General features: G+C 42.1%; 1 protein-coding gene across 8 annotated transcripts in view; it reads right to left on the bottom strand.

Annotated features, from left to right (window-relative positions):
• Positions 1-9,914: 9,914 nt before the first annotated feature.
• Positions 9,915-27,645, bottom strand: part of LOC144667894 (ATP-citrate synthase) — an 80,605-nt gene continuing 62,874 nt past the window's right edge. For all 8 annotated transcript variants that reach the window (XM_078529471.1, XM_078529473.1, XM_078529477.1 and 5 more), the window contains 13 exons: positions 27,098-27,202; positions 24,572-24,768; positions 23,667-23,748; positions 22,482-22,592; positions 21,707-21,834; positions 21,240-21,333; positions 19,483-19,637; positions 18,590-18,740; positions 16,923-17,066; positions 15,449-15,562; positions 14,749-14,831; positions 13,161-13,237; positions 9,915-11,516 (listed from right to left, as the gene is read on the bottom strand). In XM_078529471.1, coding sequence (XP_078385597.1) covers positions 11,422-11,516; positions 13,161-13,237; positions 14,749-14,831; positions 15,449-15,562; positions 16,923-17,066; positions 18,590-18,740; positions 19,483-19,637; positions 21,240-21,333; positions 21,707-21,834; positions 22,482-22,592; positions 23,667-23,748; positions 24,572-24,768; positions 27,098-27,202 — 1,536 coding nt within the window. In that variant the 3' untranslated portion in view covers positions 9,915-11,421. The remainder of the gene's footprint in view (positions 11,517-13,160; positions 13,238-14,748; positions 14,832-15,448; positions 15,563-16,922; positions 17,067-18,589; positions 18,741-19,482; positions 19,638-21,239; positions 21,334-21,706; positions 21,835-22,481; positions 22,593-23,666; positions 23,749-24,571; positions 24,769-27,097; positions 27,203-27,645) is intronic.

The raw sequence follows: 27,645 nt of genomic DNA, 5'->3' as shown, positions 1-27,645 counted from the left end.
CAGGACGTCACTGTTCCCGCCCTGCATCGCGTCATAAACATTTGCGCTTCAGACGTCATCCATTTATGTGCACTTCTCGCCCTCACCCGAACGTCATCCATTTATGTGCACTTCTCGCCCTCACCCGAACGTCATCCATTTATGCGCACTTCTCGCCCTCACCCGAACGTCATCCATTTATGCGCACTTCTCGCCCTCACCCGAACGTCATCCATTTATGCGCACTTCTCGCCCTCACCCGAACGTCATCCACTTATGTGCACTTCCCTCCCTCACCCGAACGTCATCCGTTTCTGTGCACTTCTCTCTCCCCCATTCAATTAAGAACAGAAATAGGAGTAGGCCACTGAAGCCTGTTCTGCCTTTCAATAAAACCATACTTAATCTTACCTTAACTCCACTTTATCCGTTAATTCCCTTTCCCTTCCAGGTACCATTCCCTAAGAGGGCATTGGTGACAATGGACTACCATTGGATTGGTCCATGATTATGCCTGGTGCAGTACTGCAGTGGTTTGCCATTGACTTCTGCTCTTACCACCTTCCATCAGGTCATAAATGTAGAGTTTTACAGCACAGAAACAGGCCCTTCGGCCCATTGTGTCCGTGCCGGCCGTCAAGCACCTATCTATTCTAATCCCATTTTCCAGCTCTTGGCCCATAGCCCTGTATGCTATGGCGCTTCAAGTGCTCATCTAAATACTTAAATGTTGTGAGGGTTCCTGCCCCTACCACCTCCTCATAAGAACATAAGAAAAAGGAGCAGAAGTAGGCCATTCGGCCCCTCTAGCCTGCCCAGTATTGAATAAGATCATGGCTGATCTGCCCCAGGCCTCAACTCCTCTTTCGTGCAAACTCCTCAGAGCCCTCAACTCCCCCATTTTCAAAAATCAATCTACATCCTCGTTAAATACTTTCAGTGATCTAGCCTCCACAACTCTCTGAGGTAGAGAATTCCAGACATTCACTACCCTCTGAGAGAAGAAATTCCTTTGCATCTGTTGGAAATGAGTGTCCCCTTATTCTGTAGCTATGTCCCCTAGTTTGAGATTCCCCCACTAGTGGAAACATCTTCTCAACATCTATCCTGTCAAGCCCCCTCAGAATCTTGTACGTTTCAATAAGATCACCCCTCATTCTTCTGAACTCTAATGAATAAAGGCCTAACCTGTTTAGCCGTTCTTGATAAGTCAACCCCTTCATCCCAGGAATCAGCCTAGTGAATCTCTTTTGAACTGCCTCCAATGCCAGTATATCCTTTCTTAAATACGGGGACCAAAATGAGCTCAGGCAGTGTTCCAGATTCCAACCACACTCTGGGTGAAAAGATTTTTCCTCAAATCCCCTCTAAACCTCCTGCCCCTTACCTTAAATCGATGCCCCCTGGTTATTGACACCTCTGCTAAGAGGAAAAGTTTCTTCCTATCTATGCCCCTCACAATTGTGTAAACCTCTATCAGGTCCCCCCTCAGCCTTCTCTGCTCTAAGGAAAACAACCCTAAGCCTATCCGGTCTCTCTTCATAGCTGAAATGCTGCAGCCCAGGCAACATCCTGGTGAATCTCCTCTGCACCCTCTCCAGTGCAATCACATCCTTCCTATAATGTGACGACCAGAACTATATACAGTACTCCAACTGTGGCCTAACTAGCATTTTATACAGCTCCAACATAACCTCCCTGTTCTTATTTCCTATGCCTTGGCTAATAAAGGCAAGTATCCCATATGCCTTCTTAATCACCTTATCTACCTGTGCAGCTGCCTTCAGGGACCTATGGACATGTATACTCTGATCCTCTGTACGTCCTGGGGTCCTACCATTCATTTTGTATTCCCTTGCTGTGTTAGTCCTCCCAAAATGCATCACCTGACAATTCTCAGGATTAAATTCCATTTGCCACTGAAGACGGGTACACTCTCCGATCCCGCAACTACCACATAGGCCAGTTGAAGAGAAGTTACACTCTCCAATCCCACAACAACCACAGAGACTCAGGCTTCCTTTTAACCAGTTTTATTCAAGCATATGCAAAGGAGCCGCAATCATTCCTAAGAATGAAGACCCAGATCCCAGATTGATTACATTTCATTACTTTTGTACTTTTTCTTATCATAATACATTTGAATACATCCAGTCGGTAACCGACCGACTCATGACTCAAGACTGTGTTTCATCAAAGCCCCCCTCTTTGTCCATTGTTCATCTTCCCAAATCTAAGCTAAAACCATCTGCCCCTTCCCTATGTGAGAGGGGAGTACACTTAACCTAATTTATGTCCTGCTTGTCTAGTCTGACTGTCAAGGCTGTGCAATATTCATCTGGTAATCTTAAACTCTTAATATGTTTAGCAGCCATGTCTGCCTGGAGATTTTAAGGGTTTTTCAGTAAATTCTTACCGTATTCTCTTTTAGTATTTTTAATTTTCCTCTAACAGCCACTGCACTGCCCATCTTACCAGCCCATCTATATCGTCCTGTAATCTAAGGCTTTCCTCCTCACTATTTACGACACTACCAATTTTTATGTCATCTGCGAACTTATTGATCATACTTCCTATATTCACGCCTAAATTATTAATGTACACAACCAACAGCAAGGGTCCCAGCACCGATCCCTGCAGTACGCCACTCGTCACAGGCTTCCAATAGCAAAAACAACCTTCGACCATCACCCTCTGCCTCCTGCCACGAAGCCAATTTTGGATCCAATTTGCCAAATGGCCCTGGAACCCATGAGCTCTTACCTTCTTGACCATTCTCCCATGCGGGACCTTGTCAAAAGCCTTACTGAAGTCCATGTGGATTACATCAACTGCACTACCCTCATCTACACAACTAGTCACCTTGAAAACTTCAGTCAAATTTGTTAGACATGATCTCCCTCTGACAAAACCATGCTGACTTTCCCTGATTAATCCCTGCCTCTCCAAGTGGAGATTAATCCTGTCCCTCAGAATTTTTTCCAATAGTTGCCCTATCATTGATGTTAGACTCAGGCTCGTGATTACCTGGTTTATACCCACTACCTTTCTTGAATAATGGTACCACATTCGCTGTCCTCCAGTCCTCTGGCACCTCTCCTGTGGCCAGAGAGGATTTGAAAATTAGTGTCAGAGCCCCTACAATCTTCTCCCTTGCCTCACATAGCAGCCTGGGATACATCTCATTTGGGCCTGGGGATTTATCCACTTTTAAGCCTGCTAAAACCGCTAATACCTCCTCCCTTTCAATACTAATTTGTTCAAGTATATCACAGTCCCCCTCCCTGAATTCTACACCTACATCGTCCTTCCCCATAGTGAACACAGATGAAAAGTAATCATTTAAAACCTCACCTACGTCCTCCGGCTCCATGCAGATTGCCACTTTGGTCCCTAATGGGCTCTACTCTTTCCTTGGTTATCCTCTCGCCCTTAATATATTTATAAAATGCCTTGGGATTTTCCTTTATCTTGCCCGCCAGTGTTTTTTCATGCCCCCTCTTCGCTCTCCTAATTACTTTTTTAAGTCCCCCACTACACCTTCTGTACTCCTCTAGGTGTATTGGAAAAATTTAAAGGCTGATGATTAACTTGTTTCGCCACGGCATGTACGCACCTTCGTGGCCATCAATCCTGAAGTGGGACTTGAACCTAGAACCTCTAGCCCCAGAGCTAGAGGCACTACCACTGTGCCACAAGACCTCCTAAATTTAATTCCCTGACTGCCCAAAAATCTATTGACCTCCATCTTGAATGTCCTCAATCATTGCGCATCCACAACCGTCAGGGGTAAAGAATCCCAAAGATTCACAACCTCTGATTGAAGAAATTTCTCCTCCTTAGCCCATTAGGTTCTACATAATTGTAATGAATTACAAGGCTTTCATTCTTTGGTATGGTATAGTCACAGGAGTAAAAATATTGCAGGAGTAAGCAATTTGACCCTGCTCTACAATTTAATATGATCACGATGGTTAGTGTAGATCGGTGCACTATTTCCACCCCACCCCCAATGCTATCCCTGCATCCTTTACTTCCCTTGGGAAACAAATCTATGGATCTGTCATGAACATACTCATTGACTGAGCGCCCACAGCTTTCTGGGGTAGAGAATTCCAACAATCACAACACTTTTGAGTGAAGAAATTTTTCATCTCAGCTCTAAATGGCCAACTTCTTATTCTGAGACTGTGACACTTTCAAAAACAACTTATAAAGTTCTTTAGGGTAGATAAATATGTACCAATTAAATCACCTCTTACATCTTCTAATTTTCAGACTATAGTTCTAGTGCGACTTGATTGTAACATATGAAATCCTGAGGGGTCTTGACAGGGTGGATGTGGAAAGGATGTTTCCTCTGGTGGGAGAATTTAGAACTAGGGATCAGTTTAAAAATAAGGGGTCGCCCACTTAAGACAGAGGAGGATAAATTTTTTCTCTGAGGATCCTGAGTCTTTGGAACTCTCTTCCTCAAGACGGTGGAAGCAGAGTCTTTGAATATTTTTAAGGCAGAGGTGGATAGATTTTTGGTTACAAGGGGGTGAAAGGTTATTGGGGGTAGCCAGGAAAGTGGAATTGCAGTTAAAATCAGATCAGCCATGATCTCATTGAATGGCAGAGCAGGCCTACTCCTAATTCACATGTTTATATATATGCTCATATGTAAATGCACAGTCTCTTCTCAATCTCTTCTCATAGGACAATCCCCTCATTTCAGTAATCAATTTAGCAAACTTTTAGTATATTCTAGTATATTCTTCCTTAGGTAAGGATTCAAAAACTGCACATAATCTGCAAGCACGGGCAATCAAGGCTGTTTGGAATTGTAGTAGGACCACACTTAAACTCCAATCCCTTTTGTAATAAAAATTGCATTTTGTAGACGCTTATTTTTTAAGTTTATTTGTTCACAGGATGTGGGTGTTGCTGCCAAGGCCAGCATGTTTTAACCATCCTTAATTGCAGTCCACATAATGTAAGTACACCCACAGTGCTGCTAGGGAGTTCCTGGATTTTGACCCAGTGACAGCGAAGATTGGCAATATAATTCCAAGTCAGGATGGTGTGTGACTAGGAGGGGAACTTGCAGGTGGTGGTGTTTCCATGCATCTGCTGCCCTTGTCCTTCTAGTTGGTAGAGGTCACAGTTTTGGAAGGTGCTATCAAAGAAGCCTTGGTAACTGGCTGCAGTGCATCTTGTAGATGGTACATACTGCTGACATTATTCATCAGTGGTGGAGGGAGTGAATGTTTCAGGTGGTGGATGGGGTGCCAGTCAAGCAGGCTTCTTTGTCTGGGATGGTGTCGAGCTTCTTGAGTGTTATTGGAGCTGCACTCATCCAGGCAAGTGGAGAGTATCCCACTGCATTCCTGACTTGTGCCTTGTAGATGTTGGACAGGCTTTGGGGACTCAGGAGGTGGGTTACTCGCTGCAGGATTCCTAGCTTCTGACCTGCTCTTGTAGCCACAATATTTACATGGCTAGTCCAGTTCAGTTTCTGGTCAAATGGTAACCTCCAAGCTATTGATTTAACTTTGTGACTAATGTACAAGGACACACTTAATTACTTAAAGCTGTATTATGAATGTTAAAATGTAATTCAAACTGACATTTTTAATGCAACAACCATGCTTTACTTTTGTAACAATCAGCATCTAAAAAGACTCCTGTCTCAGTATGTAAATTGACTAATTAATACCAACTTAAAAAGACCAGGTTACATTCATATTCTACACTATGGTAATTTAAAATGAATGAGAGAATCACTAGCTTCAGCCCTGGATAAGTATAATGGTTAGACAACTATTTAATTTGAAGTGGCAGGGCTAAGGTTATTGTCCTGGATGGTCATCATATCCTATATAAATCACCTACGAGGTTGATGCAGTGAAATTCAATTAAAATATCCAAGTTCATATTGGACAGATGAATGAAGGAAAAGAGGGGGAAGGGATATGGCTCTACATATAATACCAACACTGACTAGTTGCATCAAGTGGCCTGCTTCCATGGTGTAACTGCTGTGTGTCTATTCAGGAAGATTTCCAACAATGTGCTAGCCAGAAAAATGCATCTACCCTGCTGAGCCCCATAAGAATTTTGTAACTTTCAATGAATTCACCACTCGTTCTTTGAAACTCTGGAGAATCTAGGCCCAGTCTCCTCAATCTCTCCCCATAGGAGGATCCTGCCAACCCTGGAATCAGTCTGGTAAACCTTTGTTGCATTCAGTCTAAGGCAAATATATTCTTCCACAGGTAAGGAGACCAAAACTGCACGCAATACTCCAGGTGCAGTCTCACCAAGGCTCTATACTATTGCAGAAAGACTTCTTTACTCCTGTACTCAAATCCTCTTGCAATAAAGGCCAACATACCTTTTGACTTCCTAATTGCTTGCTGCACCTGCATGTTAGCTTCCAGTGACTCATGAACAAGGACACCCAGGTCCCTTTGGTCATCAATAGTTCCCAATCTCTCTCCATTTAAAAAATACTCTGCATTTCTGTTTTTCCTGCTGTACCCCACTAGTCAGTGTGCCAATCTGAAGACTCATTTATTCCTACTCTATTTTCAGTCAGTTAATCAATTTTCAATCCATACCAGTCTATTACCCTATATTCCATGTGCTCTATTTTTGTTTACTAACCTCTTGTGTGGGACCTTATCAAAAGCCTTCTGAAAATCCAAAAACACTACATTTGCTGGTTTCTCCATCTATTCTGCTAGTTCTCAAAAAAACTCCAACTGGTTTGTCAAATATGATTTCCCTTTCATAAATCCATGTCAACTCTGGCCAAACCAACATTATTTTCTAAGTGTCCAGTTGTCACATCCTTCATAATAGAATCTAGCATTTCCCTACTACTGATATCAAACTAACAGGTCTGTAGCTGACAGTTTTCTCTCTTCCCTCCTTTCTTAAATAGTGGGGTTACATTTTCTACCTTCCAATCTACAGGAACCATTCCAGAATCTATAGAATTTTGGAAGATGACTACCAATGCATCCACTATCTCTACAGCCATCTCTTCCAACACTCTGGGATGTACATCATCAGGTCCAGGGAATTTAGTAACTTTGTCCCATGAATTTCTCCAGTACTTTTTTTACTAATACTCATTTTAGTTCCTTATTCTCACTAGTCTCTTGGTTCTCTAGTATTTTAGGGAAATTTGTATTTTCCTCCATAAAGACAGACATAAAGTAAGTTTAGTTTCTCTGCCATTATAAATTCTCCTGTCTGTAATGGGCCCATATTTATCTTTGCTAACTCTTTTTCCTTTTTACATACCTATTAGAAGCTTTTACAGTCATTTTATTTCCAGCTAGTTTACTTCCAATTCTATTTTCCTTTTATCAGTTTTTTGGTCTTCTTTTACTGAACTCTGAAATGCTCCCAATCTTCAAACTTACTACTTTTTTGGCCCCTTCCTTTGATCTAATACAATCTTTAACTTCTCGTTAGCTACGATTGAATCACTTTTCCTGTTGGGTTTTTGTTCCATCAAGAGAATGTATATTTGTTGTAAGCCTTAATTCTTTAAATGCTCACCATTGCCTATTTACCATCATACCTTTTTTTGGAGTTTCCCAATCTACCACAGCCAACTTGCCCCTCACACCTTCATGGTTTCCTTTAAGATCCTAATTCCAGATTGAACTATATCACTTTCAAACAATGTAAAATTCTAACATATTATGGTCACGCTTCTTGAAAGGCTCCTTTACGAAGAGATTAATTAGCCCTCTCATTGCACACTTCTAGATCTAAAATAACCTGTTCTCGAGTTAGTTCCTCAGCACTGTTCAAGAAACCTCCTCATATATACATTCCAGGAATTCATCCTCCACAGCATTAGTGCTAATTAGGTTTACCCAATCTATATGTAGATTGAAGCTACCCATGATTGCAGTATTTCCCTTGTTACATGCATCTTTAATTTCCTGATTTATACTATGCCGAGCCATCTGGGGCGTACATTCACTTATTGTGAAACAACTTGGTTTTCATTCTAAAAAAAAATTACTTGGACATGACAAACATAACTAATGTGATCATAAACCCTCTTCCAAATACTTATTCAGCACTTATATTTTGAGCTTGTATGGTACTGGTATGACTGATGGGCATGACAGACTTATGGATTCATATCCAAAACGATTTATTGACAATGCTGTGACACATTGAAGCATCACACATCCTGATCAGACACTAAAGAACAAGAAATCAGTCATTGTCATGATTACCACTCCATCCTCCCTCAGAGGAGATATGAGAGGTATGGGAGAAAAATCCAATTACTTGTTTCAATTACTGGATTTGCTTGGAACTCATACAATTTCTCTCTGAAAATAGATCAGTCCTTCGAGTTCAGACCCAGGTAAATCAATCTCAGAATTAGCCAGTGAAGGTGAAAGGACATATCATGTGGAGATAGTTCGTTGGGAGACTCAGTGATGATCTTTAGCAAGGCTTTTGGTAAGGTCCCTCATGGCAGACTGGTCAAGAAAGTAAGAGCCCATGGGACTCGAGCAAAGTGGCACATTGGATCCAAAATTGGCTGAGAGGTAGGAAACAGAGAGTTTTCGCAGGGCTCAGTGCTGGGGCCCTTGCTGTTTGTGGAATACTTAAATGGTTTGGACTTAAATGTAGGGGGTATGATCAAGAAGTTTGCAGATGACACAACAATTAGTAGGGTGGTAAATAGTGAGTAGGATAGCTGTAAACTGCAGGAGGACATCAATGGACTAGTCAGGTGGGCAGAGCCGTGGCAAATGGAATTCAACCCGGAAAAGTGAGGTAATGCAATTGGAGGGTTAACAAGGCAAAGGATTACACTATGAATGGTAGGACCCTGGAAGGTACTGAAGATCAGAAGGACCTTGGTGTGTATATCCACAGATCCCTGAAGGTAACAGGCAGATAGATTAGGTGGTTAAGAAGTCATATGGGATACTTGCCTTTATTAGTCACGGCCTAGAATACAAGAGCAGGGAGGTTATGCTGGAACTGTATAAAATGCCGATTAGGCCACAGCTGGAGTACTGTGTGCAGTTCTGGTCACCATATTATAGAAAGGATGTGATTGCACTGGAGAGGGCACAGAGGAGATTTACCAGGATGCTGCCTGGGCTGGAGGGTTTGAGCTATGAGGAAAGATTGAATAGGCTGGGGTTGTTTTCCTTGGAGCAGCAAAGGTTGAGAGGGGACCTGATAGAGGTGTATAAGATTACAAGAGGCATAGATAGGGTGGATAGGAAGGCATTTTTTCCATTAGTAGAGAGGTCAATAACCAAGGGGCATAGATTTAAGGTAAGAGGTAGAAGACTGAGGGAAGCTGATGAGAAATTTTTTCACCCAGAGGGTGGTGGGAGTCTGGAACTCTCTGCCTGAAAGGATGGTTGAGTCAGAAACTCTCGTAACGTTTAAGAAGTATTTAGATATTTACTTGCGTTGCCATAGCCGCCGGGTTATAGGCCAGGTGCTGGAAGATGGGATTAATGTAGCCAAATCTTTGCTGACCAGTGCAGACACAATGGGCAAAATAGCCCCCTTCTGTGCTGTAAACATCCATGAGATCTCTCAACCTGTGGTGTACCAACAGATTAGACAGGCACTTAAACAGCCAGAAGCCCAGACTGCTGCTCTGTAGAAATGAACTGAGTTAAGTTCAAGGTTTAGTGACTCTCAAAAGTTTACTACAGTTTTGTTGGAAGAATTAATGTCAACTCTCCCAGAGCAAAGACCTGATCATCCTCTATTCAGATTCTGTTAAAAGTGTTAAGGATGCAGGTTTTTAAAAAATGGTCTGTCTCAAAGAGGCAGGAGTCACACCATCAACCTGTCTGAAGAAAGTATGTAGTGCAAGAAGTGAAAGTCCCCCCAGCATAGGCAACTTCAAACAAATAAATCACACAGACAACATAAAACCCAATAAATTACATACTTTAATTTATACTAAGATACCAGATAGGCTTTGTGGTTATAGGTTCAGGCCTGGGTACCTTGAGGTTGCAGAAGACACAATAAGACATTGCATATGGTTACAGTAAAGGTTTACCTTTGAAGACAGACTGAATTTCTAATGATTAATGACCCTCATCCCTTAACAGGAATTACATCTCATTCCCAATCTCTTAATTTTAAAATTACAATTCTGAAACCACAGTGAGCAGACAACGGTTTAGTACAAATGGTCCCTTAAATAAGCTTACATCAGCACAGTTACTACTTTGGATTTACACACAGCAATGTGGTCAGATGAAATGCCATTGAAGCTGTACAGCAGATCCCAGCAAGAGAAAGTAATCACGTGAGTTGGACTGATTGCGTTGCTCCAATGAATGTCAAACATGTTGCCTTTGGTGGCCACTTGAGCTACGTACAAGCCTGAGAACCACGACTGGCATTACCAGACAAACACCTGCATGATGTTTCACTGTCCACTGTTTCAACTGGAGGTGTTAATATGCATAAAAAAGGCAACATAAGCAAAAATATAGTGAACAAAGGAACATCATACAAAGATGTTAAGTACTCGTTGGCTAATATCAACAGAAATTTCTAGGCAATGAAGTTTAAATCCCATTAACCTGTAAACATCAAGCTGCTGACAATGCATTTCAGTCTGTAGATTTAGGACTTAACCATCAGTGATGCAATAGCACCAACAGCCCTTCCAAATCTCCAGCCCAGTAGAATTAGACAGGACAAATCAGCAGAGAAAAAAAGTGCAAGTGAGTGGAGTTGCCAGTGCCTCTCCAGGTGGATAACCACAGTTTGCAAGCTGCCTATGGCTTTAGTCACAGTTTGTTTGTCCTTCTCTCTGGTTACTTCAGACAGTTAAGAATTCTACAAACCCCCGAGTCTGAATTCCCAGTTTACTGATTTTGTAAAAAAAAACCCACTTGAACTGAGAATAGGCTTCAGCCCATTGAATGGAAATGTTGCTATCACAAAGCAACAAGAAAACCTTTGGGATACTTTTCCTGAAATTAATTTAAATGAAGGAACGATTCTACTTTGGGTTCTGCTGTATTCTGCAATGGCAGTGCAGACAAAGGACTCCCGACGACACCGATTCCTTGCTCACTTTGTATCCTACACTAGATTCTCAAATACTGCGTGACTTATGCACGCATGCACCCACACCCAGTCTGACACCAGGTCCCACCTACTTCCTAATGGACTCATACAGCAGCATGTATTTGGTTTTTTTTTAATTAAAAAGAGCTGCATCATTTCATGAAGCACATTGTTTGTACAATTTGTCAAGACGTGAGATTGCCATCCCCCTTCCTGTTCTTCTCTTCTCCCTCACCTACCAAGAATTTCAGTGCACAGAAGAAAAGCAATGTAAACACCTTTTGGGGTGGGCAATATTGGGATCAGGGAGATGTTTCTGCACTGAGACCCCTTTCCTCGCTAACCCAATGTTCACATGGTCATGTGTTCTGGTAAGACATACGAGATGTCATCCCACGGGTGACGGTATAGTCCTTGCTTCAAACGCTTCTGATCCAGATAGTGTCCTGGAAAATTAAAGTACATCAGTAACCACAGGAAATAATGCAAATGAAAGCCTTCAAATTTCAACTTAAAAGTAGATTTTTCTGGGAATAATTTGGCATACATCAGTTAGAAGATGATAGTCTGCATCCCTTCAGAGTGAAAACTTATAATGCAAGCAAACACCCATTTCGAGATGTAGGACCAAAGAATTGTATAGATTTTAAAACACAGAACAAAGCCATTCAGTCCTATAGGTCTTTGCTAATGTTTATGCTCCACAGCAGCCTCCCCTTCCTCCTGTATCTCGTCTCACCTTATTAACAATTCTGCTATTCCTTTCTCCCCTGTGCATTTATCTGGCTTCCTCTTAAGTGCATCTATCATATTCATTTTTATCACTCCCCGTGTGGTAACAAGTTTTGCATTGCAGCCACTTTTGGGCGCAGAGGTTTGCACTTTGAGGCGTACTCGCTCCCCTGGGTGGCAACAGGAAGGCAAGTCACTGTTGCCAAGGCCACGAGTTTCCTCGGGAAATAGGTGAGCAGAGCCTCCCTGCACACAGCCACCACATGGTCTGTTGGTGTGAAATGAGAAACTCCACGCGTGCAACTTTGGAACAAGTGAGCATTTGCAGCCGTTGCACTTCTGCCACCCACCCCACAGAACAAAACAGACGACCTGGACACTTCACTTCCAGTGGCAACAGTTGGTTAGGAGGTAGAGCAAGTCGTGCGGATGGAAGCAGAAAGTTGCAACGGGACACTCAGTTTACGCGAGTTGGGCAAATGTGCGGCAGATGGAGTTAAGCATGGGGAAGTGCAAGGCCAGCGACATTGGATGATAAAATCAGAATAGATTCTCAACAGGGAACAGACAAGGATCTGTGCAACAGCAAAGGAATTTAGAGGTTCGTGTACACAAATCACTAAAAACTGGCTCACAACTACAAAGTAATTAAAAAGGTTGGAATGTTGAACTCAAGGAGATTTTAATACAACAGTGCTTTAGTTGTACAAAATTTTAGTCAGACTAGTCTGGAGTAACTGCGTTCAGTTTTGGGCATCACACCTCAGGCAGGAGATATTGGCCTGGAGGGGGTGCAACACAGGTTCACCAGAGTGATACCAGGGCTTAGAGGGTTAAATAATGAGGACAGGTCATAAACTTGTCTTGTATTTCTTCATGCATAGGAAGTGGAGTGGTAATCTAATAGAGGTATTTAAAATCAAGGTATTCAATAGTTTCCTGTATACTTTCCTCTGGTGGGGGACCCATAACAGAGGCTTGAGCTTAAAATTAGAGTTAGGCCTTTCAGGTGTGAAATCGGGAAACACTTCTCCACACAATTTGAAACTTTCCCAAAAACTGTGAATTTCAGGTCAATTAAAATTTAGGAGGGAAACCAGTCAATTTTTGTTAGGCAGAGCTATTAAGGAATATGGGGCTAAAGCAGGTAAAAGGGGTTAAGACACTGGTCATCTGTCTACTTGCCTTGACTCCACGTTCCAGATTTCCACTATCCTTTGTGTGGAAGTGCTTCCTGAATTGACCCCTGAGAACAGCCCAACTCTAACAGAGTGTAATGGAGGGGGGGAGACAGGTGTAACTCCAGCTTATCTTTTGCCCTAACCATTTAAAAGAAAACACCACTTTAATTAACTTACCAATAAAGCCCATACTTCGTCCGAGAACAAAGATTCCATTCAGAGCACCAATCTCCACATACTCATCAGCTTCCTCCCTGCACACAACAAAGTCAAATTATCACGTTTTTTTGGGGGGAGTGAAAAGCAGACAGATTAACATTAACTAGTCTCTATTCAGACACTGGGACCTGCTGCATATTTCCACTTGGGAGGTGGGGAGTGAGAGCAAGAGCGAGGGTGAGAGCAGGGGCAGGGAACACGCAGCTGTGCAGGAAATATTCCCCACTCCACCCCAAGATTTAATATATTGTGTGTCATTGGTAGCACAATCGACAGAGTCAGAAAGCGAGTAGTTCCAGACCCACTTAAAGAGCTCAGCACATATTCTACACTGACATTTCCAGTGGTGGTGTCATTTTCAGATAAGATGCTTAGCTGAGGTCCATCCTGTCATATGCACTAAACTCCCATGCCACTATTCGAAGAAAATCAGGGGAATTCTCCTTTATCTTTTAAACGAAATCACCAAAAAAACAGATTAACTGATTGTTCATTGGGTCTTGCTGTGAACAAATTGCACCATTTGCCCACAAAACAACAGTGAATAAATTAAAACTTGCTTTGAAGCATTTTGAGATGTTCCCAATATTTAAATGCAAGACCTATACTTACATTGTTTCCCTGAATAGCAACTTAAATGGTACTTCAACCAAATTCACTGTGTGAAGCGCTTTGGAATACCCTGAAGCATGATGATGCTTCATATAAAGTTCAAGCTCTTTGTACAGAAAGTAATTGCTAAGCTCCTACCCGGCACATGTAATCTATCATGTAAGCTCCTTGACACTAATGTCCTATCAAAGTTCAGCATAACATTCTTGCTCTTGTACTTTATGCCCCTATTAATAAAGCCTAGATACTGTATGCTTTGTTAACTGCGTTCTCCACCTGTCCTGCCACCTTTAATTACTTATTCACATGTATACCCAGGTCCCTCTGCTCCTGCACATCCTTTAGAGTTGTACCCCTTGTTTTATATTGGGCGGGATTTTCCGCACCCACCCAGCGCCAGGATCTTCTGGTCCCGACGCAAGTCAACGGACTTCCGGCTGGGGCGCCGCCTCACCTGCGGGAGGTCCTGCCTGCGAGAGGGCCGGAAAATCCTGGCCATTGTCTCTCCATGTTCCTCCTACCAAAATAGATCACCTCACACTTCTCTGCATTGAACTTCATCTGCCACCTATCTGCCCACTCCACCAACTTGTCTATGTTCTTTTGAAGTTCTACACTGTCCACCTCACAGTTTACAATGCTTCCAAGTTTTTTATCATCCACAAAACTTTGAAATTATCCCTTGCACACGAAGATCTAGACCATTAATATATATCAGGAAAAGCAAGGGTTCCAATACCAACCCGTGGGAAGCTCCACTACAAACCTTCCTCCAGATCAAAAAGTATCCACTAACCATTACCCTCTGTTTCCTATTACTCAGCCAATTTTGTATCCACGTTGCTACTGTCCTTTTTATTCCATGAGCTGTAACTTTTCTCTCTCATTTGTGTGGCACTGTATTGAATGCCTTTTAAAGAAAGAAAATACCTACCTTGTAAAAGCACCACAGTTTCTTAGCAAGTCAACCATGGCAACACCAATAAAACCATCAACATTCAGGATAAGATTTGGTTTCTGAAACAAAAAAAAAATTAACCATTCAATTCTCAATCAATGTTCGATAAACACACAAGGGGCAAGACTTCAACAATCACAAGAATTCTGAAATGGTCAATTCTTCTCCAGCATGTTTGACTTCCAAAATAAACCACTAATAAGTTTCTTGAGAGCTCATCCAGCCACCTTGTACTGCAGATTCCATTCAGGAACAAGTTTTCAAATAAAGAGAGAATCAAAATCTACTTTCTATGGACACCTGCCATGTTGCCCAAATAGTTTGGATACAAGCTATTTCATGGCATGCATGTCCAGATTCCTCATTTAAAGAATCACCATTTGGAAATGAAGTAGTTTCCATAGTGTACCAACATACACAGCACAAAGACACAAGGAATGGTTTAGAATTTTAAACTATCAAAAGTTTGAAATAAAATCCAGCAAAAAATTCTGCAAATGCACCAAACTGAAGAGAGAAGAGATTGTTTCAGGTGCTTGATATGAGTTTGCAAAATTAATTTTTAAATTTCTCGAGCTGAATTAATGTTTGCCACTGAATCCTGGTAGAATTGATCGCTGTGGGAGAGACTGGTTACTTGCTGGCCAGGTTTCAACGCACCAGTATAGTTCCATACCTTGGAGGTAGTAATCTTCTCCACTTCTAGTGCATAATCAAGGAGAGGAGTAGCTGGAAAATTCTGCTTCACAAAATCTTTTAGGATCTGCACCCTCATGTCTGGATTATTAATCTGTGATCAGAAAGTTTGATTCATTAAACACCACATTACAGTGATTTAAATGTGCATTACTTACAGGTATCTCTGTATTAGCTAATGGTGTTCCCAAAGTGCCAGGCTGTCATTCCCAGCATATATTTTCATAATTACTGAAACTCTCATCACTTTTTTGTTACCTCTATATGTAACTATTCCAATGCACCCTAGAATAGCTCTGACGAACATAAACACCACTGGCAGTACCCAAACCACAGCCGTGAACCCCAGAAGCTCAAGAAGACCTGCACTTACAGGATATCCACTGTGTGTGGAGTGTTTCAGTTAGCAAAGGGCTGTTCTTTGATAAATCCCAAATCAGTTCACTAAGATCAATCAACAAAACAAGATATACGCAAACTATTGGGATTTAATTTATACATGTCCCCTGAAATTCAATGATACGGACTCAAGTCAAAAAACACTTCGGACACTCATGGGAACAGTACAGCTCATTATTTGCATGGGGGGCAAGTATTAAATAGATGCAAGTTTCACCAATTACCCTTAATGACGTACACTCCCAAACAGCACAAAATGAATTGTTGGTACGGTGGTGTAGAACAGTGGTGTCCAACATTGAAGTAGTACAGCATGGACTTGTGTCTCAGTAGCAGACAATTCTTTGCTCCTCTGACATCTAGTGGCTGGTTACAGAACAGCAGTAGAACAGCCAGGATTGTACCTCCCAGCCAGTCACTTTCATGAGGGGAAGGCAAAAGCATTACATTTCCTTTTAATAACGTTCACAGAATAATTGCAGTCACTCTAAGACTGCATTTCTCAGTTTTGCAAATATTCACTACAGCATCCTTTAAATGAAGGATCACAGAAATGTAAGTCACCAAGCATTAAAAGTACATTTCAGCTGGCCTGACCAGTAAGCCCAGGTGAGGAGTCCTTACACTGCATCAACATACCCTCTCCTTCACTGAGCAATAAGTAGCAACAACAGGCTTACCATCATGTTCATGTGAGCAGCATGAGTGAGGCTAAGGTAATATGTTAAAAAAAAAATTGAAGCTCAGACTGTTTCTCCTGAATTGAACTCCTGACTAAAAGACCATTCCAAAAATGCTTCAACAAGCACCAAGAGCCATTTTTCACACAGAAACCAAGACAGTGAGTGGCATTGTGCTATTTTATCACAGAAGGCTTCACAGCTAAGCTAATCATAACCTCATGTGAAAACGTATACCAGCAGACAGACAGACACACTAAATGCAATTCTTTCTTTAAGGCTCAGCACCAAGATTCAGTTCCGTTGTTTTGTCTTTGGTACTGTAAACAGCACAAGTGCATTGACGAACCAAAGTTAAACAGCGTTGGGACTCACCGACTTCACCCTGTGTCCAATTCCCATGATCAGCCTCCCTTCTTTCTTCATCTTATTGACAAAGTCCATCGCAATGAGGCTGCTGTCAAAGGCTTTGCTGAACTGCTTGGCAGCTGCATCTAAAGCACCTCCAAATCGATCCCCCTGTGAAAACAGACACATGCGGTACAGCAGATATATCAGTAATTTGGGAATATCGATTTCTGCATTAGCACTCTGCAGAGTAACTGTTACTAAACTAATGAAAAAAGTACTACTTGTAATGTTTACTCAGCAAACACGCAAAAACACGGTTGCCAAAATATTTGAACTTTAGCCTTGTGCTGGCAACATTCCAAAAGGCAACATTCCAGTATATGATGCTCAATGGAGGTCACACGCAGTTCTTCTTTGACAAGGCTAAGTGCCAATGAAGCCACAAGGCCGTTGTCTTGTCTTTGGTACTGGATGCAACACAACTGCAGCGACCTGCCAAAGTTAAACTATGCTGAAATTTACTGACTTTGCCTGATGGCCAATATATTATGGTGTTTGGGGGAAGCACTTATAAATGGGCTCACATACATGTACTGATAATATGCGTGGTGGGTGTGAATATTTTGCATCTGATATTACAATATCAGGTACAGAAGGCTAGCTACTTGAACCAGCGGAGCTTAAAGATTTTGCCATTATTAACATTGAGTTTGAATGGCTTTCGAAAAGATCACAATTTCTCTTTTGTTCTCCCTGGTGATACACACAACTCTTTAGCATCACTTCTTAGTAGAAAGAAAAATAATAAAAAAAACTGCTCCTGTGCCTAAACAGTGTTAACAGAATCTGTTATCTCTTGTAAGCAACCAGGGCTTATTTGCTCACCGATTTAAATCCACCCAAGGTACAATCACAGGACCGGATTTGCATCAACACAACTTGTTAGCTTGAAGCATGACTGCTTGCCTGGTCACTAACAGATGGTTGCCCAATTGCTGACCTGGGGGTCATTGGAAGCATATTCATGGCCATGGACTTGCCTGTTGATAACCAGTGCAAACAACATCCCCAACTCCCTGTACTCCCAGCTCTCAGTTGCAGCTGAAAAGAAGTGTTCACTGATTGTAGAGCAGAGGGTGTACAGTTAGGAAGAGTCGCATGTAAATGGGTACACGTGGCTTTTAAACGGTATTCTAGGTGGTGCGGGGGATGTGGTGCAGGGGGAGTAAATAAAAATTGCTAAGAGAAACAAAGACTATTACTCTTGGAGTAATTTAATACAATCAGTACTTCCTATTTCACAATGCACAATATGAAAAACAAATGTATCAGCCTGGAAGATAGGTTTCCCTGAACGAGTTGTCAGTAAAAAACATCATTATCCTGCTCAGTAATCTGGCACATTCTTACTAACTGGCAGGGATGCAGCTATAGCTTGGGGTGAAAATTTAAGTCACTGAAGGAGCTGACAAAACACAGGTACAGTTAACTCTCACTGCAAACGTTCAGGTGCGCACTGACTCCAACCTCATGAAACACACACCTGCCACAATTTAAAAAAAAACTAACTTCTGCACCAGCTGGTTGTAAAAACAGAAAAGCAAAGCAGAACTGAGGACATGCAGATTAAAAATGTACAATCCACGTTCTATTGTTTAGCACCAAGATAAATGCACTCTGCGGAGACTCACAATAGTGAGGAGGCCAGATGTGAGGCTGGAGATGAGGTCTTTTCCTGCTCGGGCACAGACAATGGTGTTGTGAGCCCCAGAGACAGCTGGACCGTGGTCTGCTGTTACCATCAGGCACATCTCGATAAAATGGCATGCATGTTTCGGCAACCTTGGAGAGAAGGGAGAGAATAACTTCACATGGGAACAAGGAAATAAACATTTATCTAACCCACCTTCAACTATTGGGTTATTTGGGATCCAGACAGCAACTCTAAACTGAAATGTTTTATTAGTTTTGGAACTTAATCCACAAATCATCACTCCGAAAAAGTTAACACCTGTCATTTTACTTCTATGGTTTTCTTTTTAAAGTTCCCACTTTTCCCCACTTGGTGGTCTCTAATCAGTGCCATCTTTCACCTTAACACATTCTGCTCTGAAGACAGGTATAACAGAGTGATGCAGAAGAAAACATTTAGCATTTGAAATACTGTGTTGGATCTGTAGATTATCAAGGGTTATCGCTCATCCCAATTAGTCATTCTCATTTCAATATTGGTGTCACAAACTGGGCAAATGTTCACTTTTGCCAGGTGGCTCCAGTATTTTCCAGTTCTGATGAAGAGTCATACGGACAGATGCTGTCAGACCTGCTGAGTTTTTCCAGCTATTTTTGTTTTTGTTTCAGATTTCCAGCATCCACAGTATTTTGCTTTTATCCCAGTATTTTCCTGTTTATAAATGCACAAGGTTGCATTTCAACTATTATCAGTGTCATTCAGGAAGTATCCCAACACTCCCATTTTTCTTGTTCTATCCAATCTTGTGGGAACAACTTGAGATGGGCAATAAATATGGTCTAGTCAGTATCAAACAATATTGCTGCCAGGCGGAATAGGTTCACATCTCACCTCCTCTGGAACCAGAGCAAGCCCAGGACACCTCCTAGGCCCATGTCCTCCTTGAAGATTTCAGTGATGGGCATTCCAGCATAGATGAGCTCCTGACCCCTCTCGTCACAGATACTGGTCATGAAGGAAGCTGGTTTTCGGATTAGACCTAACTCCTGCGATACATGTGTAAAACAAGTACAGAAAATCAGAACAATTATTTAGTTTGGGGTGCTTAGACAAAAAAATTCTCATCTGGCTGCCAAAATTCATTATTTTTTTTTAAATACAAAGAATTCCTTAACTCAATGGGGATCAAAAATACCCAGTCAACAAAAATTCCCAGTCAGTGTAAGTTTGCTTTGGGAGATGGGTTTCAAGGAACGTTTGAATAAAGAAAAAGCCATAATTTTGTATAACTCTTAAAGAAAACTTTTCAAATTGATCAATGTGGAGCCTTTGGGGATCAGCAAGTCATTGGATTTCTGTCCATCTGGGACTGGACCACATTTATCAGCAGCAACAATAGGAATCACCGGCCAGCAAATTAAATACAGACTACAATGAACAGTCTCAAGAATTCAGTTTTCTATAGTTTTTAATATAATTTTCTGCAAACAGGTCGCTAACACTCTTTTGGAGGTTAAATTTCACAGTCATTACAAATATTTTAAGGTGATTATCTAGCTCAAGTTAATATTTTAGATGTAATTTTAACTTCTGGGAAGATTAAGCTTTAACTGTAGAAAATGGGATAAATGCAACTAAAGCAGCTTGGAGTCTATTACACTTAAAGGTTGGGGTGACGTTGACTTTAAGAGGTTAACAGCTAGAAAGGAAAGATCCTAAGGCAGGAGGTGGGCTTAGTCAGCTACTTGTAATGAAGTACAGTCCAGAGAGATGTGTTTTGTTTTGGGAGCTGGAGCTAAGCTAAATGAGATGAGTGGAGCTTAAGAAGGTTCTCTGGCTTCAACTTATCTGTGTATTTGGTGGGGGAGGGGGATTTGGTCCTCTTGTGGTTTGTGGCTCACAGAGAAGCCCCGAGGGAAGTTCGGTGCAGTTCGGGCTCAGGAGAAGTCCTAGGGAGCTGAGACGGTGGCGGAAGGTCATTGGTTCTGTGTTGGAGACAGCATGAGCTCAGGGAAGCCCAGGGGACCATTCATAGCTCGGGGCAGCCAGGAGAACTGGAGTTCGGAGAAACTCAGGGGCAGTGCCAGCTTAGTGAAGCTAGCTGTCTGTGAATGAGCTGGGACTGTGCCGGTAATTAGAGGCAAGAATGCAGCTTTACGAATCCCATGGAACGCCTTCTTAGGTGAAGAGATTGAACCACTGGGAGGCGAGCAGTTGTTGAGGCAGTCTGAGTCAGAATGGCTTTTGAGGGAATTCAGAGGCTAGATCTTCAAAGGTGAAGAGTTGAAATCCTTTGTGAGGGAGACAGAGTTTTGACGAGATTGAAAGACTCAGTGGTCACTGATGTCTGGGTGGATTGCTGAGAAATCCATGGGACCTGTCTTGGCTGCATCTTCCACTTAATATGCAGTGTGGTTTGTTTGACCACAGTTTGCCTGTTAATTCTGAATGTTAGAGTATAAGATAGTTATTATAGATTGTAAAGTTTATTTTGTTTAAAGCCTCAAGATTCCAGTTTTATTCCAAACTGTGCCTACTTTAAACAAAAAGTCCCTAACTGGATAGTAACAAACATCACATTAATAAAGTAGAGAAGCAGCAGAGAAAAAGTTTCCAAACCAGAGTTGCTGGATGTGTTGGCCACTTACCCTTGCCCAGGAATAGTCCATTGGCACTGTTGGAGGAGGAACTTCTTGTGCAGGTACGATCACTTTCTTAGCAACAAGGTCATCATAAACAGTCCTATCAAATTGAAGAGATTTCTCAAACTGTAGTACTTGAGAACATTGTGATGGCATTCAATGGATTAAACAGTTCAGCTCACTCTCAACCAGCTAGCTACTCTACAATCACTAATGCCACAAGTGCTTAAAAAGGTCTGTCCACTCAATCTCTTCTTTTCAGAATACCAACCCTATCCTCTCCCTATTACAACACCAGTTGAGTCCAGTCTCTTGGCCTCATACACCCTTCACCAGTAACCCATCTCCAACTATTGGATCGCCCTTGGTGCAAAGAAATAATTCCAAACATAGGTCCTAAGTTTGCCCTTGGCATCTCTGGACCTCCACCCCTTTTCTCAATGCCCCAGCATGTCTGTAAATGACGCTCTTACTTGATGATCTCTCCCAGCTCATCAAAGTTCCTTGGCACGATGGCCCCAATCTCTCTCAGGGCCTGGTTCTTGGCTATCGCTGTTTCAGAATTTTCATTAGCACAGGCACCAGCGTGGCCAAACTGCACCTACATGGAGGAAGAAAAATAACAAAGTACCTGTTACTTGGACAAGAAACAAGAATTCCCACCACGCGCAATATTAAACGCCTTCAGATCAGATTTATCTCTGGCCACAGCCAGCATTCTATGAACTTGCTTCGTATATTGCTGGCATTTCTGCATGTTTTAGAAAGCTTATTTACTAGCTACATGTTTGCATCTTGCTACAGGAGGCTTTTTTCCACCCCTGTGAACATTTATGCTCATTAAGGTCAGGAAATGTTACTGCTGAAAAATTAGGGTCTCAGGATCTGAGTCAGCATCAAATATTCAAAGGTCAAAGTCTGAAGGAGTAAAACTTCTACTACTACACTCCACAAAGGAGGTCAGGTACACCAGAGACAGGTTAAAGCTCACTCTACCATGCGCCAAACACCAGGGTAGCCCATAATGCATCTTCCACTATCCATGTGATTGTGACTCTCAGCTTGGTGCTAATTTTGGGCTTTGGGCCAATAACTATATGGATCTAGGTTGACAAAGTCTCATCACATAGGATATTATAAAAGAGTTTTCATTTCAACCATCTGGGCTGGATTTGAACACAGGTCAACTCTTTTGTTTTAAAAAGATGCTTCACAGTAGGTTATCTGGAATGACTAATACACGCTTACCTCAGAGGCAAACATAGTTGCACAAGTCCCAATGCACCAGATGACAACAGGCTTTGTAATTCGTCCTTCCTTAATCCCTGAGCAGATCTTGTACTCCTCAGTTCCACCAATCTACAGAGAGATTTAGGTTAGATTGCTCTCTTGCTTGCCTCAGCTAATTCTCCAACTAGGATGTGCAGTGTTAAAATTCTTGTATTCTGTTTTTAAAACTTCCAATCACTGGATACACAACTCCCAGTGATAGTGTCACCAAGCATCAGTGCGTGGATAAGAGTTGGGGCTGGTGTCCAACTCCCCAGTTTTACAGACACAGAATATCAGTGGCAGTGCTCACTCCTGAGTCAGAAGGTCCCACTCCAGGTCTTAAACATCTAGGCTGACACTTCAGTGCAGCACTGATAAGTGATGCGTCGTCAGGAATAGGGATCTACTGGAGATGCTAAACCAAGGCCAATCTGCCTTCTCTGGTCAACATGGCACTATTCATTCTGCCAATACACCAATAAATGAAATGAACTGGTCTTAGTGCTGTTTGTGGAATCTTGCTGTACACAATATGACTGCCATGTTTTCCCAAAAATAGCAACTGCACTTCAGGAGTAATTTGTTGGCTGTGAAGTTCCACAGGACATCCTGAAGACGTGAAATGTGCTTCGTTTACCATTACAGGTTCCATTTTCCTTTCGGTCCAAATTCACAAAACTATTAGAAAATATGTTACCCTTTATAAATCAATATTTCCAAAATGCTGGGGGATTTGGTTTCAGTGCATCTTGTAAAAACTTTCCCACGTTCTCCAATCTCCCGTTCCCATTGACCCCACCAAAAAAGAAATTAAAAGTGAAGAAAATGAAAATATATGAGAATCAGATTTTTAAAAGAGACTTATAATTTTCCTTAGTGTGTAAAGTTAAAGAAAAATCGTAAAGGTCTATGGCAGATAAATAAAAGTATTGCTTCATCAGAAAGCAAAATATCCTCCTAAAATAGAGCATCATATCCCATAACCCAAACATCACCTCTGCCACAACTGATGTACCATTGCCCAATAGCAATCAGACGGTAATTATCAGCAAGACCTTAGTTCCCTTAATAGCAACAAACAATTGACAACAGCTTAGATAGCCAGCGAAGAATTGGAACATCGCCTCAGGACTTAAACCAATGACACCCGGAGCCACTCACCTCTCCAAGGACAACAATCATCTTAACTCCTGGTGTGTCCTGGTAACGCAAGACATGGTCCATGAATGTAGATCCTGGGTACCTGGTGAGGGGAGGGAAATAGCACCCTTTGTCATTTTTCCATGTTAATATTTACTCAATGCAAGAGATATTTTTCAATTGTTAATAGTTTTGAAAGAGATTTAATTATAATCAAGGGTGTTTAAAAATGTGATGCAGTTCCAGGTGAAATGCGATCTCAGGAACTTACACAGTAAAGGCAGTGGCACCCAGCACATTGAACAGTGAGCTGAATATCACATTCAAACAGAGGAATGGGAATATTTTACATTCTGCAGACAGGTGGTGACTTTGTTTTATTAGTGAGAGTATTTGTCATTTGATGATGGATTTGGGGACCTTTTGCAATTAAACTGTGACATTCACATTTTGTGGGGTGGATGAAGAAGCTCAATTAGTTATGGGATGTCAGGCCAGATCACTTGCATTGGGCATCAGCAGAAGGCAGAAGTGGGTGAGGAGTGGGGGGGCGGGGGTGGCGTGCGGTGAAGTATTGTCAACAGTAAGTACTGAAAGAACACTTAGTACATTGGCATGGCAAATTCAAGAGTCAGTTTTACTCTGCTGCTGCTGGACATCATCCAGTGGTGAAAGTCTGCAACAATCCACTCATTGATTTTGGAAGTTAGTCAGTCAGTTAAATTATAAATTACCTCATTTTTAATTAATTGAATGCCAATTTCACAGTAGCAGTATTAACAGAGAATATTTAACAGGCAGGCAGTAAGCTGCGGTTCGATTGCAAGCTTTGACTGCTGTCCCCACAGAAATCAGTTAGCAAAGGGCCCTCAATGAGGGGAAAATCCCACAGCTCTTCAAACAGCCATCCAGCCCACAGTTCTTACCGATCTCCACCGATAGCAACCCCTTCATAAACACCATCGGTAGTTCTGGAGATAATGTTGTTGAGCTCATTAGACATTCCACCAGAGCGCGAGACATACGCCACGCTGCCAGGACGGTACAGCTTGGAGGCCAGGATGTTATCCAGCATTCCACCAGTGTTCCCAATCTTATAGCAGCCTGGCTTAATGCCACCCACCTGAAAAACACCCATTATATAAACTATGAAACGCAAGCTGGAGCCTGTTTTAAAAGAAAGCAGCACTTTCTCTACTCAAGTTTTATTTTCCTAACACAAAGGGACTGATTCATGGAATGCAGCTCCAGAAGTACTCGCCAGCACTCAATCGCCATTTCCTCACGCAGGCCTCGGCAGCAAGGGTTGGCCAGCTATTTGATCAAGAGGGATGTCACCATCAAGTCCTCACCCAATGACCGCTCATGCAAAATTTCACCAAGAGTTCCTGGACAGTGATCAGGATCAGGAACCCTGGATGATTTTCCCCCTTGAGGTTACTTTGAATTCTTGCACTTTGAATGCTGCCTCAGCGGAAATCAGTTAGCTGCACAAAGTTGTGAGATATACACACTGGTACAAAGTAATGCCATTTGTATCGGGAGGCGATGGACTGCACCCAGGGTGTATGTCACTACTGTAATGAACATTGTCTGATGTGGCTGTAGAGGCCGATTTGAGAGTGGCAGTCTCTTCCACAGCTGGCACAGATGAATGCCACTGGCCCAAGGTCGACTGATGTTTTTCCATTTGAAACATACAAATGACTGTTTGTACAGTGATTCTACTCAAGTGAGGAACCATCAAGGAGATCAAAATATATTGAGAATATAAATTAAATGAAGGAAAAAAAAAATTTGAAAAAGCAACTGATGTGACTTAAGCCAGTCTGTGTGAAGGAGCCAAACATGTCACTTAAATGCGAATGATCTTGTTGGGCTTTAAACCAGCATGGTCACATCATTTGACTCAGAAACATGAAGTCAGCTCTCTCCAGTGGGGTCACAAGTGCCCAAAAATATCATGGAAAAGGAGGATAAAGCACAGCTGGATTACAAGTGCTGAAGTCTAAACCCTAGAAACCATTTCATACCATAGCCTACTTAATGAAGCAGACCCCTTTTTTCTACATGCCATCTTAATTAATCTCCCCATACTTGTCTCATTCCCGTCACCTTTTACCTTTCACCATTTATTCACTCCTGCATTCCACTATCACGTAACTTTTAAAGCTGTGACACCTCTAACTCCCTTCAGTTTAGGTGAAAGCTCAATGGCCTGAAACTTTAGAGCTCTCCATAGATACGGCCTGACCTGATGAGTATTTGCAGCATTTTCTATTTTTCTTTCAGATCTCCAGCATTTTGCACTCGATTAATCTCCTGCTTAGTGTTCCAAGGATATTTGCAGCATTGACAGTCAGTGTCTGGATCTGGGGGCATGCTCTCTAGATCCGGGCAACCGCCCAGCATTGTTGACAACTCAGTGGGGAGGCGCACTCAAGGGCAAGAGGCTGAGCCAGGGGTTGGAGAAGTCCCAAGTGTTACCCCTACCCACCAACCAGATCTTAGCCTCAGGTTCCCCAGCTTAAGGGAAGTGGGGGTGGGGTCAGATTGTTCTTATTCACTCTCAACCCACCCAAAAGAGAACCTGCAGGCAGAGGAGAGTGAAGGTCAGTTTTAATTAGTTACCACCATCTTTCTACAGTCTGGTTCAAGCTAGAGAACCAATTCACAATGCAGCTGGAACAAAGCCATGCCACTAATGAACTGGACACATGCATCAGTGAAGGAATTCTCATCCAGCTGTGGCATCAGATAGTTTCTTGGACCTTTGGGGGTAGAAAAACAGAGCACAAATGTTTTCAAAATAAAATGGTCAGGAGGGAGTAATTAAACTTCACACTGAGTTATGTTCTCCTTTAAACACTGCCACTCCATTTGTCTCTTGCACAGCAAGTCTGTATTTTTAATGAGTCTCCAACAGACAAAGCTAGAAGTCAATAGAAGTAACCCTCAATGAGCATTCAAATGAAGGAGTGGGGCTAGGTTACTATTGATTCAGCAGCTCCCCTTTGTTCGATGGGATGTAGTGTTAAACAAAATGCTACACACTCCTCTCAGAAGCAAAAAAACCTCATTCTTGAAGGACGCATACACATACTAATGCATACCAACAGAGCAGAGGATTACAGGACCAAAAAGAACTGGATGTTTTTGAACGGAAATAATTTGCAGGGCTATGGGTGGGGGGAGGGGGTGGGGAGGAAGGAAGTTGAGTAGCTCTACCAAAGAACCAGCATAGACATGTTTGGCTGAATGGCCTCTTTCTATGCTGTAAGGTTCAAGAAATATCCAGCAAGGAGGACATCTCACCACCCTGCGCAAGGTAACACTGAACATCAGGAAAGATTTTTAAAACACTACAGAAAAAATGCTGTTTTAAAGAAGCTTTAATCTCAATAATCTTCATACTCAGTTCCAAACAGATGTTCAAAGGTAGACTTTCTTACTGTAGCTGGCCCAATGATGGTGACACCTTTCTCATCCGCCATCTTGATTAATCTACGGGTCAATGCTTCAGGGATTCCTTCAGCAATGATGGCAATTGTCCGGATCTACAGTACAGAGAACAAGCACAGGTGGATGAAGTACAATCATTGCAATCATTCCATCTTGTATAACAGCAAGAATAGGGAGGAAGAAAGCTAGATTAATAAACCAGCTTCTTGAGTTATTAAAAGCCTCGGTATTACTCAGCCATACAAACTGGAATTACCCAAATCAATCCGTGGCCTGTACTCCGTTATCTGATCTCAGCCAAAGGTGGCAGAAGCTCCACAAGGAGGCAGGGAGGAAAGAGGAGACAGGAAGAATAAAGAGCTTCAGTCAATATCCACCTCCTAAATATTCAGGTGACACTTGTTCTCTAGCCTCACAGGTGTCTGTGGAACCATAGCTAGAGTCAACAAGCCTGGAAAGGGAAGGAAACAGAAACAACAGGCCATTCATCTCTGACCTGATCCACTGTTCAATTTGATCATGGCTGATCACTAAAGGC

The sequence above is a fragment of the Cetorhinus maximus genome, chromosome 25, assembly GCF_964194155.1.
Source record: "Cetorhinus maximus chromosome 25, sCetMax3.hap1.1, whole genome shotgun sequence".
NCBI lineage: Eukaryota > Metazoa > Chordata > Chondrichthyes > Lamniformes > Cetorhinidae > Cetorhinus > Cetorhinus maximus.
The sequence above is the reverse complement of the archived record's forward strand: the minus strand, read 5'-3'. Positions and strand labels throughout refer to the sequence as shown.